At 35.8% G+C, this 14,835-nt stretch overlaps 1 protein-coding gene across 2 annotated transcripts in view; it reads left to right on the top strand.

Moving 5' to 3' along the window:
* LOC131041262 (phosphoinositide phospholipase C 2) overlaps positions 1-14,835 on the top strand; it is a 137,993-nt gene that overhangs the window by 27,271 nt on the left and 95,887 nt on the right. For both annotated transcript variants that reach the window (XM_057974289.2, XM_057974297.2), the window contains exon 2: positions 8,747-8,943. In XM_057974289.2, coding sequence (XP_057830272.2) covers positions 8,747-8,943 — 197 coding nt within the window. The remainder of the gene's footprint in view (positions 1-8,746; positions 8,944-14,835) is intronic.

Raw genomic sequence — 14,835 nt, 5'->3', positions numbered from 1 at the left:
GTTTCGATGAAATGCTCATACGAACGTGGGAGACTCTTCAGAGTAATGACCACCATATCTTCTTCCTCTATTTTTCGACCAATAGCTTCCAATTGGTCGCGAATATCCTTGATCTTTGTCAGATGCTCCTGAAGAGATGTTTTCTCATCCATCATGATCGTAAAGATTATATTCTTGAGGAAGAATGCTCTGCTCTTGTCAGAGGTTTCAAGGAGACTCTTCAAATGATCCCATATCTCCTTCGCACTTTTGTCAGACGGTACCTGAGGTAGTTGCTCATTGGTGACGAAGAGTTTGATGAGCATGACTGCTTCCCGGTTGTGCTCATCCCATTTGTCCTGATCTTTTCCGGCAGTGGTTGGATGTTCAGATGTGCCTATAACAACTGCATCAAGACATCGGTACTAAAAAATTGTTAACATACGCCGCTTCCAGGTGCTGTAGTTGTGGCCGTTGAATTTTTGGTTGCTTTCGAGCATTATATTCGTTAGAGATGCCATCACGTACCCCGAGGTCGAACTGGTGAAGGCATGAATTCCAAGGCACAAAAACCAGCATATGAAAACAAAGCGTTTTTTAAAAATTCTGCAAGTTGGATTTGAAGGTAGAAACTGAAACCCTAGCACGGTTTTCGAGGCAAAAATTTTCGAAAAAACCACAAGGAATTTGTAATCAAAATAATTTTTCGACTAAAGGGTCAAATTTGGGGGTTCAAAAACCAAGGCACGAAAAACGATGCACCCAAAAAAATCCGAAGGCAACCCAAATCAGATCTCGAAAAACTCACGGATTTTGCAACTGGAAAAAAATTTCGCCTTGAAACAGAGGGTCAAAACCCTAGGCGAGAAAAAATTTGCAGACCCATAAAAATCTGATGGTGACCCAGTTGAGGTTTCAAAAAACCCACCAAGAATCTGCAACCAGAATAAAATTTTGACTTGAACTGAAGGGTCAAAACCCTAGTCGAATGTGCAAAAACCCTAGGCAATTTTTTTTTTGCAAACCCAGAAAAATCTGACGGTGAGCCAGTTGAGGTTTCGAAAAACCCACCAAGAATCTGCAATCGAAAAAAAATTCGCCTTGAAATAGAGGGTCAAAACCCTAGGCGAAGTTGCAAAAACCCTATGTCGTTAAAAAACGTGCAGATTTTCTGAGAAAAACAGGTTCCGTGCCCTAGCTCTGATACCATGTGAAAATCAGATTCACTGGTAAAATATCTTAGTTCATATTAACTTGTAAAGATTACAATTTATAGAAATACAAAACATTGTAGAAATTAATGAAATTACCTACCTCTATCTACCTAATACTGTAGATACATTAATGAAATGTAACAACCTAAGTTGACCATTAACAATATAAGAAATTATTATTCTAACAATATTATCAACCAATCATGCATCATTGGAAGCATTCAAAAAAGATCATTTGCAAGCATTTCAATCACATTTGACATCATTCCAAGCAAGCATAAACAAACTGAAACAAAAATCCAGCAAGCATAGAGGTTGTATGCAAAGTGTTTGATGATATTCCTTGAGCCTCTAAGCAACAGTTTGAGGTCAAAACTAGCAAGGGATATTTCAGCCCTAAAAGTGACGTCGTTAATTTTAGATCAGATTAATAGCAATAATCAGAAATAACACAATAAATACTCGAAACACAAGAGTACCCTGGGAAAACCTCCCTCTTGGAGGTGAAAAACCTAGCAACTAAATCTCTGCTTAGATTTAGACAATATTAGTATGTGTCTTCACAACTTTGCTTCAACACTTGAAGCAATGTGAACAACATAATATAACTTCAAACAAGGGCACAAACAGTAGTATGAACAGCAGCATGAAAATCTGAACTACGACAAACTTATCTACAAATATCCTTGACTGAGAATGATGCGCTAATCAGAGAAGATAATTCGTTGGTCAAGGAGCCAAGTTGCATACCATGAAGATGATTCGCTGCTCCTAGAATAAGTTTGCTGTCCCTAGAACAAAACTTGCTGCCTTAGGAAATGTATTCGCTGATCAGACAGTAGGTTTGTTGGCCTTAGAGATGGACTTGCCGATCAGAAGAAGTCATTCGCAGACCCAGTAAGTGATTCGCTGATGAGATGATACAATTCACTATTCTGCTGAAGGTAGATGATCACAGAACTAACTGAAAATGAGTGAATGAATATATGCTTGAAGCATGAATGAACTTTGCTTATATATGTGACTTTATCCACCTAATTCATCCAGGTCGGCTCAAAAGGATAACAATGAATAATAATATAATGCTCTAAACTTGGTGCCCAATATAGGGTCAGCCCCATTACATTTACAAGTTACAATGTTCAATATAGGGTTAGCGCTATTCACAAGTTACATCGCCCATTATAGGGCCAAACCAAATTAAAAGTTACATTGACTATTATAGGGTCGGCTCTATAGTAATTACAAGCTACATTATGCGTTTGGGTCCAGCCCAATACAAGTAATACTTATATTTGATCTGAACTAGCTATTATTTCAACACTTTACATGTCTCAAATTTTCCTCAAATTTTTTTGTTTCTAATCTTGAGTTGGACCAGCAAGTGGAATGAATATGAAAAGATAATTTGCAGGATTGTAGCATTCGAAGTAAGCTTTCCAACAAATATAATATTGAATATATTTAATTTGATTATTATATTTATTATCTATTTTCTAGTGAAGATAAGTTTTCCAGCAATTGGGAAGATCTCCGTTCCACACAAATGGAAAAATATTAAAATAGATAATCTTTTTTTGAAAATGAATTGTGATATAGGTATTGATGTTCTTATTTCAACAATTTTTTTTTAATTTGAATTAATACAAAAAAAGTTATGCGATACTAAAGTAACCTATGTTTGAATTATAGTTAATCTCACTTCAAAAAGTTATAAAAGTTAAATTATGGAACAAAAAATTATGGAAAAATATTTGTGCACTAGATATCGGTGTTATGAATCTATCATTAAAAATTTATAAATTTATCCTTTGTATAAATAAAGTTATGTTGTACCGAAGTAATGCCATTTTAAGAAAACATTACTAAGTATAAAAAATAAAAGTTATGTTAAAAATTCACATTATTTCTGAAAATTAATTTTTTTTAATAATATACAAACAAAATCTCAAAAAACACTAGTTCACATCATCTTCTAATTCTTATCGGTTTGGTTGCTATAGGTGTCAGAAAGTGAAAATTTGGTGAAAAATGCTGATTTTAATGTCTTGCTTTGGCCAAAAAGTGGGACACACAATGTGGGATCACCCTTTTCCATTAGGATATTACAGTATTTTTCATGGTGTAGGGAAATAAATCGAACTTTACCTACTCTTTAATATTAATTAAACTAAATTTAATTTTGCAAATAAAATGTTGAAATTTGAATTGGAATAAAAATAAAAATAATGAAGAAACAATAAGGAGCTTCTTGCATAATATTGACTTTGACTTTTGTGATAAAAGTGATATGTTGTGACATTAGAATAAGGATCTTCTTGCATGATATTGACTTTGACTTTTGTGACTTAAGTGATATGTTGTGATATTAGAAGTGGGATTTGGTACTAAAAGAATGAACAAGGAACTAAGATTCTTATTGCTTTGGACTAGATTGTGTCTATGGGTCTCATCTTTGTAATGTCCCCTTCCAATTTTTGTCCTAGAATTATAATAACAACAAATTAGTGTTAGGGTTACTCTTAACTAAGGTTGGTTTACGATACTTCTTACCAGGAAGATCAACATATTTCAACATAAATATTATGCTTAGATTCAATTATTGCAACTAATGAACATTTAGATTTCATAATACATTTGAAAACTATTATATTTAAGCCCCAATCCCTACTTCTAACCTAATCCTCAACCCTACAGAATAACCATGTTAGGGTGCTAGAAACCATTCTTCACAAATAGTGCCATTGTATGATGTAACACATGCCCATTCCACCGCAGGTCTTATCTATTGCCCTTGTATGATGTAACATGGTCCATTCCACCATAGGACTTACCTATCTTGCAAGGGATTAATACCGCCTCTCCCTAACATTCCCACATTCAACCCTATAGAATAATCATATTAGGGTGCTAGAAACTATTCTTCACAAATAGTGCCTTTGTATGATGTAACACATGCCCATTCCACCGCAGGTCTTATCTATTGCCCTTGTATGGTGTAACATGGTCCATTCCACCGTAGGACTTACCTATCTTGCGAGGGATTAATACCGCCTCTCCCTAACATTTCCACATTCAATCCTTTTTAGGGGCAATAGGAAAGATTAAAGATTAGGCTCCCATATAACAATTCTTAATATATTATGAATATATATGAAATTAAGTATGACTGTCATACATAGTGCAGTCTATATTAATATTACTACTAGATTCTGCATAAGAACATTATCAGGCTTCATATATTAAGCACACATATTAAGCACATCCCCATGCATACCACCAAGAACAAAGATGTTACCGCCTGTAACTTAGTTTTGTTTTGATCTGATCAATGGTGATCTCACTAGATGCTTTTGATTGCTTTCCTTTATATCTCTCAATGTGAGGGAGAGGTCACTCCTCTTCATCATGTATGCCTTTTGGTAAGAGACACAACCTTTCACCATTAGCACCCTTTGAAAGAGTGCAACTCTTCATTATTTCTGCCCTTTGAAAGGGATACAACCTTTTACAATCAGATCTGCACTTCTGATTCCCAAAATATCCCTCCTCAAATGAGGTTCTCTTCTCCTTTTTATATCTTATGTTTGAGGGAGTCACAACTTTCCATTTCATGTCTTTTGACTATTCTTTAACTTAATTAAATTTTAATTATATTATTTTATATTTTAATTTTTATTCTTTTGTATTTTAATTTTATTATTATTATTTATTATTTTAATTCTATGTCAAAGTCGGGACATTACAATCTTGGACACTTTGTTCCCTCTTAGATAAGTCCTTTGCCACTTTTGACCAATGAGATTCATTTTCTTGTTCTATGTAATATCCCCTACTAGGAGGCTGCCAATTTCCCAATAATCAACAGTTATTACTTAATATTATCACGCTGAAAATTAATTTTTTAAACTAGATATATTTATTCATAGTACAATTGATAGTGGCTATATTTAAGCCCCAATTCTTACTTCCTTTCTAATCCTCAACCTTGGATGGGGATTTACTTGTCTAGGGTGCGATGACAGCACCTCCATAATTGGGCCCAGGTTTTAGGAACATCCGTCCAGGCCACCCTTGGGGCTCACCTAATTTGGGATGGATTTACTCCACATCTCCCTAACAACACCATGCCTCCTATTTGGGGGGGGGGGGGAATAAAAATGATTAAATAACTAGGTTGAGTATACTAACTTCTCATGTATTATGAATATATATGAAGTTAAGTATGACTGTCATACATTTTGCAGTCTATATTAATATTACTACTAAATTCTGCATAAGGACATTATCAGGTTTCATATATTAAGCATACACATTAAGCACATCCCCATTCATACCACCAAGAACAAGATGTAACTGCCTGTAACTTAATAACAGTTATCATCTGATCTGATCGATGGTGATGTCATTGGATGCTTGGATTCCTTTCCTTTATATCTCTCAATGTGAGGGAGAGGTCACACCTGTTCATCATGTATGCCTTTTGGCAAGAGACAAACCATTTCACCATTAGCACCCTTTGAAAGAGTGCAACTCTTCATTATTTCTACTCTTTGAAAGGGACACAACCTTTCACAATCAGATCTGCACTTCTGATTCCCAAATTATCCCCCCCTTCAAATGAGTTGACGAAAACATGGTCAAAGAAAGACAACTTGACTCAACTTATGGTTAGGGTTTTCAGATGACATGAGCTCTCTTTCATTACCTCTCGACTTGATAATACTTCTCCTCCCTTCTCGAAGGACGACGAACTCTTGAAAACACTTGGCCAATTCAAACAGTTAGCTTGAAATCTTGTCATAACTCTTGACATCTCATTATTACCAACAAGCGTAAAACATCTTAAATGTCATCATGTTAAATATCAAAACATCAATATAAAAGTCGTGAGTCATCATTTCATTGTATTGAGCACAAATAACATCACTCAATTATATCATGAAACATCTAGGGCACGAATAACATTGCGTAAATATAGCATTAAACAACTAGGGCACAAATAACATGGTGTAAATGTAGCATAAAACAACTTGGGCACAAGTGGGATGTAACACATTATTTTATTATTTTCCTTACCTAACCTTTAATCCTAGCCGACCATTTATCATTTCACCTCTTAATCCTATCCCTTGATTTCCTAAGGTGTCTTCTATATATAAGAGGTTGCTCTCATCCTTATCAACCCTAACTAATCCAGGAATCTAACTAATGCGTCTATTAAGCCTTCAAGTGATCAAGGGACTTCACAATCACAATCACAATCCATTCTTTGTTGAGCTCTTGTGCACACATAAAATCTGAGAGCAAATATATCAAACAAGATCAATGGAGATAGGAAACAATGGAGATCAAACCCTACTAAGCATGTGAATGGTATAATCTTTCTATTTTGTTGTGATTTGCATGTTTTAGGCTCTTCATTGGTGTATGGTGGATTCTTGATTGTAGAACTAGGGTTTATGTGGTTGGATCTTTCATGGTTTTGCAATAGTTTCATCTTCCAAATTTCATCGTATACAAATAGTATTGAAGGAAAATAATTCTTGAAGACTTGGGCATAAAATATCAGGTCCCCAAATTACACATAGTTTCAAGTGCCTGAAAGCTTACACTAAAGACATATATGCTTGAGTTCTTTGTAATCAAAGAACTTCCTAATTTTGGGATTTTGAACAAGGGACAAAAGATAGCACAAATTAAAATTATAATTAGCACAAAACCAAGAATTTGTTATGACTAAGATTGATTTGTTGGTTAGTAAAAGAATTTGATACAGTAAATTATAGTCAACAAAACTTTTCTGATGTTAGCAACTTTCTCCATCAAAGGATACATACACAATCACAGTTGGAGATTGTTGATTTCATGCTGATATCAGTTGTTGATGGCAGAAAAAGAAGACACTTACAAATGTACAAAGTTTCTAGTTATGATTTGTTTTATTCCATGCGAATCTTTGTTGACGGGGTGAGAAATTGTATTAATGTATGTCAGTGACTGAAGTAGGTCATGGAGCTTGTAAGTACTAGTAATAATGGAAGAGAGTCAAAACAAACTCCAACATCTAAAACAAACAAGTGGCTACAATCTCAGTGCAAAACAAAATATCCTAACTAAACAAAAAAGTGGCTTCAATATAAAAGTAATGCAAACTATTCCAAGTAACTTGAAGGGTGAACTCAAAATGAGTAAACCTAAACATTCAAGAAAAGACATATATATTACCAACATTGCAAACAACTATATGGGGGTAGTACCCGTCCCCTAAAACAGATAAAATTGATGAATACCATGGCTGGAGGCGAAAGGCTCTATATCAAAATCCAAATAAAATGGGCTGGCATACTCATAAAGCACCATGATAGATTTGCCCAAGATAAAAAATGTACATACGAAAAATGATTTGGATCAATTGTGCTTCAATGTGGGAATACTCAAGGAGCACAAAGAACATTCATGAAAACTCTCCTAACATCTATATGGCCAAATTTCTCTAGAAGTAGATACACAATCTTGCAGGTTTCAACTTTTGAATGGACAAAAAGCATATTCAAGGTTTGTTGACATCATGCTCATAATGTTTGTTAATGTCACTAGCAGCAGATTACCATTAATCCAAAACAATCATTTTCTTCTTTATTTATATCGAATTCCACTTGTGAAGGGAGTGAAGATTAACTAAAAGTGCTTGCAATGCATGCTCATTTGACTTGTATTTATTTATTTCATTGATGTTACTGAATAAAGATGTGCTGATTTGGCAAAGTGAGAAATTAAGAAAACAGAGTTTGTTAAAAGTTTAAGCAAACATTTGCTGCAACATCATTGAGCATAGGAAGTTATATCATTTGAGAGTTGTTGGTAAATGCTTTCACATGGATTATCTTTCGTTTCCTTGTTTTTTAACGAATTTTAATTTTAATGTTTTTGTTTTTGGTTTTTGTGCAGTCCTGGTCAAGTGTTTAGGGTTATCATAGATGTTGATAATTAGAGGTTGCCTTTTGAAAGGTTTGGGATGATCATATTACCTATCTATAGCATGGGTTGTATAGGTCAACAGTGCACTAAAACCTTGTAACAACAGATTCATCTCTTATGTGTTTGATGTGTAGAGATGTGGTTTTTCTTTTTAAAGCAAAATCAAAGTTGTGTTTATGAAACAATTATGCCAACATACAAAATGTACCTGTGGAAAAGGGCTGGAAAAGGTTGATTATTGACGTGTTTATATGGTGTTATTTTTGATATCTGCTAGGACAACAGTTTCATGATTCTGCAATCCTTTCATAAAGCAATTATCCATGGGATAATTCAGAAGTCAAATACAAAACCTTATCTTATAAAATGCAAGGTCTTTGCCACTTAGATTAAAATTGACAGCATTTTTTGGGGCATGCTTGGCAATTAGTGCAGAAAAATACAAGTATACATATATATTATTTTTACGACTATGACATCTTATTACAAAAAGTGTTTGATTGATATAATATTATAAAACAGTTAAATTGTGATGGTGTGAATTTTCTGACTATACTTTCATATTCTTGCAGATCCACCATGATATGACAGCACCACTATCTCATTATTTTATATTTACCGGCCATAATTCCTATTTAACTGGGAATCAATTGAACAGTGATTGCAGTGATGAACCTATTATCAAAGCACTTAAGAGAGGAGTGCGTGGAATTGAATTGGACATTTGGCCAAATTCAAATAAAGATGACATAAATGTTCTTCATGGAAGGTATGGGACCCAATCAGTGGATATTTAAATTGACTGGGAAACTTGGTCTCTAAAAACTAATTTTCATGGTTTCTAATCGCCTGAATGTGCCATCATGAATCATGAAAATTATTACATGTTCTTTTAGAGAGGCTGATGAGTTTGGATTAGAAGATTGGTTGAGTCTGAAAATTTAGGAGTGGTTTGATGCATTACAGTGTTCAATTCTAATATAGTACCTTGGGGCTTGCACATTGTTCTGAATGTGGAATTTGGGAGCTATGAGATTAAGTTGGTAGTTTGTTTAGATAAATGAACAAATCAAAATGTAGTTACCTTTTGAGACCCACAAAAAATGGAAAGATTGATAGAAGAAAACCTGTTTTCTCGAATTGGTGTTTAGCTTTTCCTCAGTACTAAAAGTGCACTATAACTTACTACTACTACTTAATAAACACAAAAATGAAGATTTATTTTGTAATTTTTCTTTCTAAGCAAGATTAAATATAAAAAGTTAGAGCTAATAAAGCTTTCGTTTGAGTGCATAACTTTCAAGATGGTAACAGGGGTGGACTTTAGAACCGTGGTTTAAAAGTTCTCACATTTCACACTCACACTTCTTGCAGGATGGAAGGGATTGCCTTCTGAAAGTATATCATCTTCATAGCTACACCTGAATTTAACTTTCAAATATTTTCAGTCTATTTTGTTATTAGGAAGTAATAAGCTCCGAACCATACCCACTCATAATTCTCTAGGCTTTTAACATTCACAGGATTCTGATGGAATAGATGCTCCGTACTTTCTCACACTGGGCAATACTGCAAAGCAACATTTAAACAATTATCATTAAGAAATTTACATTTTAAAGAAACGTTTTCCTTTTGTTTTTCCTATACACTAACACTCTGAAAAATATGCATAACATGGAATCTCCCTTGGATGCAATTTGAAATAAATTGTGCATAAATACAAAACTTGCCTTGTAGTTTTAACTGATATCTCTGAAGTGCTTTGGTTGGCATTCAAAGTACAAACTTCTAGGAAATTATTGAATGTTGGAATATGGGTGATTTTTTATTACCCTAATAGATTGTTTTCCATTTCTTGAAATGGAGGTTTTACATTTTAACAAGCAATTTACACAAATCTTCTATACTGTCTGCGTGTACCATTGTTGAAATTGTTGTTTTGTTTTCTTTTTGAAGAAAACATTCTTCCATCTCTTTGCAAACATGTGCTTACTGGAAGGTTTACTTAAAGATCTTCAAAGAAATAAATACTTAAACTTGCAAGTTCTATTAGTGCAATTTGATTTCTAAAATAAGTTTTCAAAGTGAGTGTGTAGTGGACTATGGTACAAATCTTGTTAAACATTTTTATATCATGCTCCATAAGTAGAAGAGAGTGAGTGCAGGTCCTAGTTGAATTTTGATCAAATAGATACCTCACAAATGCAAAATCTAAGCCAAACGGTTGTTATTGTTGTTGATTATTCATAGGTATCGCACAGTAGTTACTCAATGATTATCCACCTTGATGCCTTCCTCCAATCGAAAGAATATAAATATCCAATCAAGGCAGATAAAGGGACATGACCCCAATTGGGGTAACTTGTCAAACAAAGTGAGTGCGATTAAGATACCAAACCCAATAGTCAACCATCAACACTCATTTGTTAAGGAGAATAATACTAACTAAAATATTAGTTAAGGAAGTGAATATTAACCAATATATTCACACGTAGGAACAGACACACAGATTAGTAATTAAAAAATCGCATATATATAAGACAGCGATATCTCCCGCTGCTACAATAACATCAACACTCCCTTTTAGCTAGGGAGATATCTTTCCAAATATCCATGTCATGGATTCTCTCAACATTACACTCACAATGGCTACATGCATTTGTGGAAGAAGGTAAAAGAATACGTGCACAAGTGCCCATCACGGAGTCACTTAAAGTGATGTCGTCATGGAGTCACTCAACATGACGTCCACCATGGCTACTCCCATGAGTGGAAAAACACAAGCATAGAGAGTTCATTACAGAATCTCTCAACGTGATGTCGTCATCTCATCATGATGTTCACCATGGCTACTCCCAGGGGGTGAATAAACACAAGTGCTAAGTCATGGAGTTTCTCAACATGACATCCACCATGGCTACCCCCAGAGGGTGGAACAAGGGCTTTGACCTCAAACTTCTCTCTCACAGAGAAGAATGCATTAACAAGGGCTTGCACCTCAAACTTCTCTCTCATAGAGAAGAATGCATTAACAAGGGCTTGAACCTCAAACTTCTCCCTCTCAGAGAAGAATGCATTAACAAGGGCTTGCACCCCAAACTTCTCTCTCACAGAGAAGAATGCATTAACACAAATCCTCATGATGATGAGGCTCCCTCTGAAGCTTCAAGTTCTTTCATCAACATCCTGACCTCCTTGTCCAAGGTTGCCTCTATTGGTTTGTCAGACTCCCTTTGAATCTCCAAGTACTTGCATCAACCTTCTGACCTCCTCATCCAAGGTTGCCTCTGGCACAACCTCCATCTCCAACTCCGACTCTTTCAGCGGTTCGGAGGGTTCCACTTCAGCAAGGCCTTACTTATATAGGTTTTCCTATTTACTCCAAGGAATCTGCAATCTTTGGTTGGTGCATGTTCCTTGTCTATGCTTCCACATTTTGGCATACATATCAACAAGGGCACTGCCCTCTGGGACCTTAGTTGGCCTCTACAGCTAGAGTGGAGCCAACTCACTGAGTGGTGTTGATTAATTGGAGCGCTGCATGGCCCAAAATACATTTAGTGCCCTCCAAAACAAATCGACCCAAAAAAAAATGTGTTGCTCGGCCCAAAGAATTCAACCACCCACTGCTCTGCCTGGGCGACCAAAAGTCGATCACAAACTGCCATCGTGGGTTCACCTCCTGCTAATAGAGGTAGGGTGCGCCAATGGTGATGGTGAGTCCGTAGGCAGATGGCGGGTTGCTTGGGCGTCCTGCCTCACACGACACGGGCCGTGCTTGGGCGTCCACTAACTGGTTGTTGTCGTCCACTCATGGGTTGTGCTTGGGTGTCCACTCACTAGTCGTCTCGGCCAATTGGAAGACCAAGGGTTGCGATGATGTTATCTTCTTGGGCTGCCCTCCACATGTCATCCAGCACGATGAGAGATTTTGTTCCTTGTAAACCAACATGAATCAACTTCGCCGCTTGCTCTTTAGTTACACCCATAACTTTGTTTGAGTCTTTGAAAAACATGCTGGAGAAGAAAAGTCTTCCCTGCGCCGTCCATGCCCACCACGGCAATGACCGGAACAGTTGAATCATCTATCAAGGAGATGAGATGTTGAAGCTTGGGCTCAATCACCATAGGGTGTGAATATCTAGGCAGGAGACTATTTCCCTTCCACACTGATCTCCTCGTTGCACTGCTTGATGGCAGTTCGGAATGAACTAAATCATGGAAGAGCTTGAGCTGCTCTCCATCTTTCGTAATGGATTTGATTCCTTCCTTCACTTCTTGTTTTCCCCATTCTATAGCGGAAAATTAATTCATCAGGATCGCAAACACAAGAATGGGTGACACTGATGGTGTAAAGAGGATGAACATCATACTCTTCCACAATGTCCTCTGCATCCCAGGCAACGTCTCGAACATTGTGCAACCATTTTTTGACATCCTCATCTTGTAGATAGCGAGTCAACATATTTGAGGCCACCACTTAGAGTTATGAGATTCTTCTTTAACCAATCAAAGTCCCGGGTGAAGTTGCAAACCAGCCCACCCTCTTTAGCTGCTTTTTGGACTATCATCTCAGTAACTTTGCCAATAACACCTTGTGCAATTGCTCCTGCCATTTTAGTCTGTTAGTACTAATACCGAGATCTCTCAAATTCGCATAGACGCCCGACTACAACAGATCGAAGTTGCTCAAGAAAAGAACTCTGTGTTCCACTGTGAGGAAATCACAAATCACCTCAAGGGCTATTTACACTGCAAATCACCTCACGAGCCTTGATCTGGAGTGACATCGCATCAACACCTATAATGAAACTTAAGCATTCGTTTAGTAATGTGAGTTCATCTGGTTGGACGTGCTATACCAGCGGCTCATGAAGTCTAAAGAAATTCACAGATGAAAAGAATCAAACCTCGAGCAATAAAATGACCTTAACAATGCAAGAACTTGAATGCAGAATGAGTCGCTAAAATCCACCACGATCTGTAAAACAAACAAGTCTCTGTGGGCTCTCAAAAACCGATTTATGCCAGGGTTCTGCCAACAAGCCTTTGCTCTCTCTACAGGAATATCCACGACAAGCTAATGTCTCCACAACAAATACCTTGAAACAACTATTGATATTAATGGGAGATAACTATAGGAACATGAGATGACTGGGTATCACGATTAGTGATATCATAAAGAACACAAGCTCAACAATCATTATCTCAAATGTCTCTGGCCTTCACTGCATAGTTGACTGGAGAAAACAATTCCACACAAGGAACAACCCCTACTGGAAAAGGCAGACCAAAAGGAAATGTCGGTCTTTGAATAGCTCCAAGGCCAAAAAAAAAACTCTAAGAACAGGATCTCAAACAAATACACAAATCTCTAAATCTGCTTCAAATCGCACAACCTTAGGATTAGCAATTTTTCATGCCGTTAATTTTGAAGATTGGTGAAATAACAAAATGAGAATTATTCTCACAAATTCCTAAGCTCTGATACCATGTTGATTAATCACAGGTATCGCACAGTAGTTACTCAATGATTATCCACCTTGATGCCTTCCTGCAATCGAAGGAACATAAATATCCAATCAAGGCAGATGAAGGGACATGACCCCAATTGGGGTAACTTGTCAAACAAAGTGAGTGCGATTAAGATAACAAACCCAATAGTCAACCATCAACACTCATTTGTTAAGGAGAATAATACTAACTAAAATATTAGTTAATGAAGTGAATATTAACCAATATATTCACAGGTAGGAACAAACACACAAATTAGTAATTAAAAAATCGCATATATATAAGACAGTGATATCTCCTGCTGCTACAATAACATCAACAATTCTAAGTTGGACTATGTATTTAAAATATGATGGGTGAGAGTATTAACCAATTTATAAATGAAGTGCCTTAAATAAGAAATTTCGCATAGGAGTTTGGATTTACATAATTATTTTCTCTTTCTTGCTATGGATTAAAACAAAATATCTGAGTATACATTTGTTACAAAAGGTAGCTAAAATACTCGTTTAGACATTCATCATTGCGAGTACATCATTGAGCATGAGTATGTGCATGTGTATTTGAGAAGATTGTGTTTCGATCGAGTCAATGTGGTTGTGAATGGATTGAGGAGCTATAGATTTGCATTTCTAGTTACTATAGTAGATTGGAATAGCCAATTGATAGAATGGAAAGGTGGGTCTAAAGAAAAATTATAGGTGTTTAAGTAGCTAGAGATGTCATATGCATAATAGTTCACAAAATTTGAATTTAATAGGGAAAACATTTGGATTTTCCAAAAAAGAAGAGAAAGACCTATGCTCAATGATGGAGACCAATGCTAGATTTTAATAGTATAGAGATGTAGAGAGTAAATAAAATGAGAGCTTAGCCCATGAATTGTGGAATTAAATTTATTCATTTATGTTTATGTTGTTGGTTAAATTACAATATTAGACTACATTGGAATACATTTTAGTAGTCTTTTTAACGAATAACTATTGCACGTGCAATAAGAATTTTAAGTTCATAGGGGATGTATAATATGGCAACCATATAATACCATAAACCACTCTAGATTAACTTGTAAGATAATCAATGTATCCTACATTACGTTAACTGCTATTTTTTTTTTTGGTGAGAAAAGTATCTAGTTAGATTGCAA

The sequence above is a fragment of the Cryptomeria japonica genome, chromosome 11 (genome assembly GCF_030272615.1).
Source record: "Cryptomeria japonica chromosome 11, Sugi_1.0, whole genome shotgun sequence".
Taxonomy (NCBI): Eukaryota; Viridiplantae; Streptophyta; class Pinopsida; order Cupressales; family Cupressaceae; genus Cryptomeria; species Cryptomeria japonica.
The sequence above is the reverse complement of the archived record's forward strand: the minus strand, read 5'-3'. Positions and strand labels throughout refer to the sequence as shown.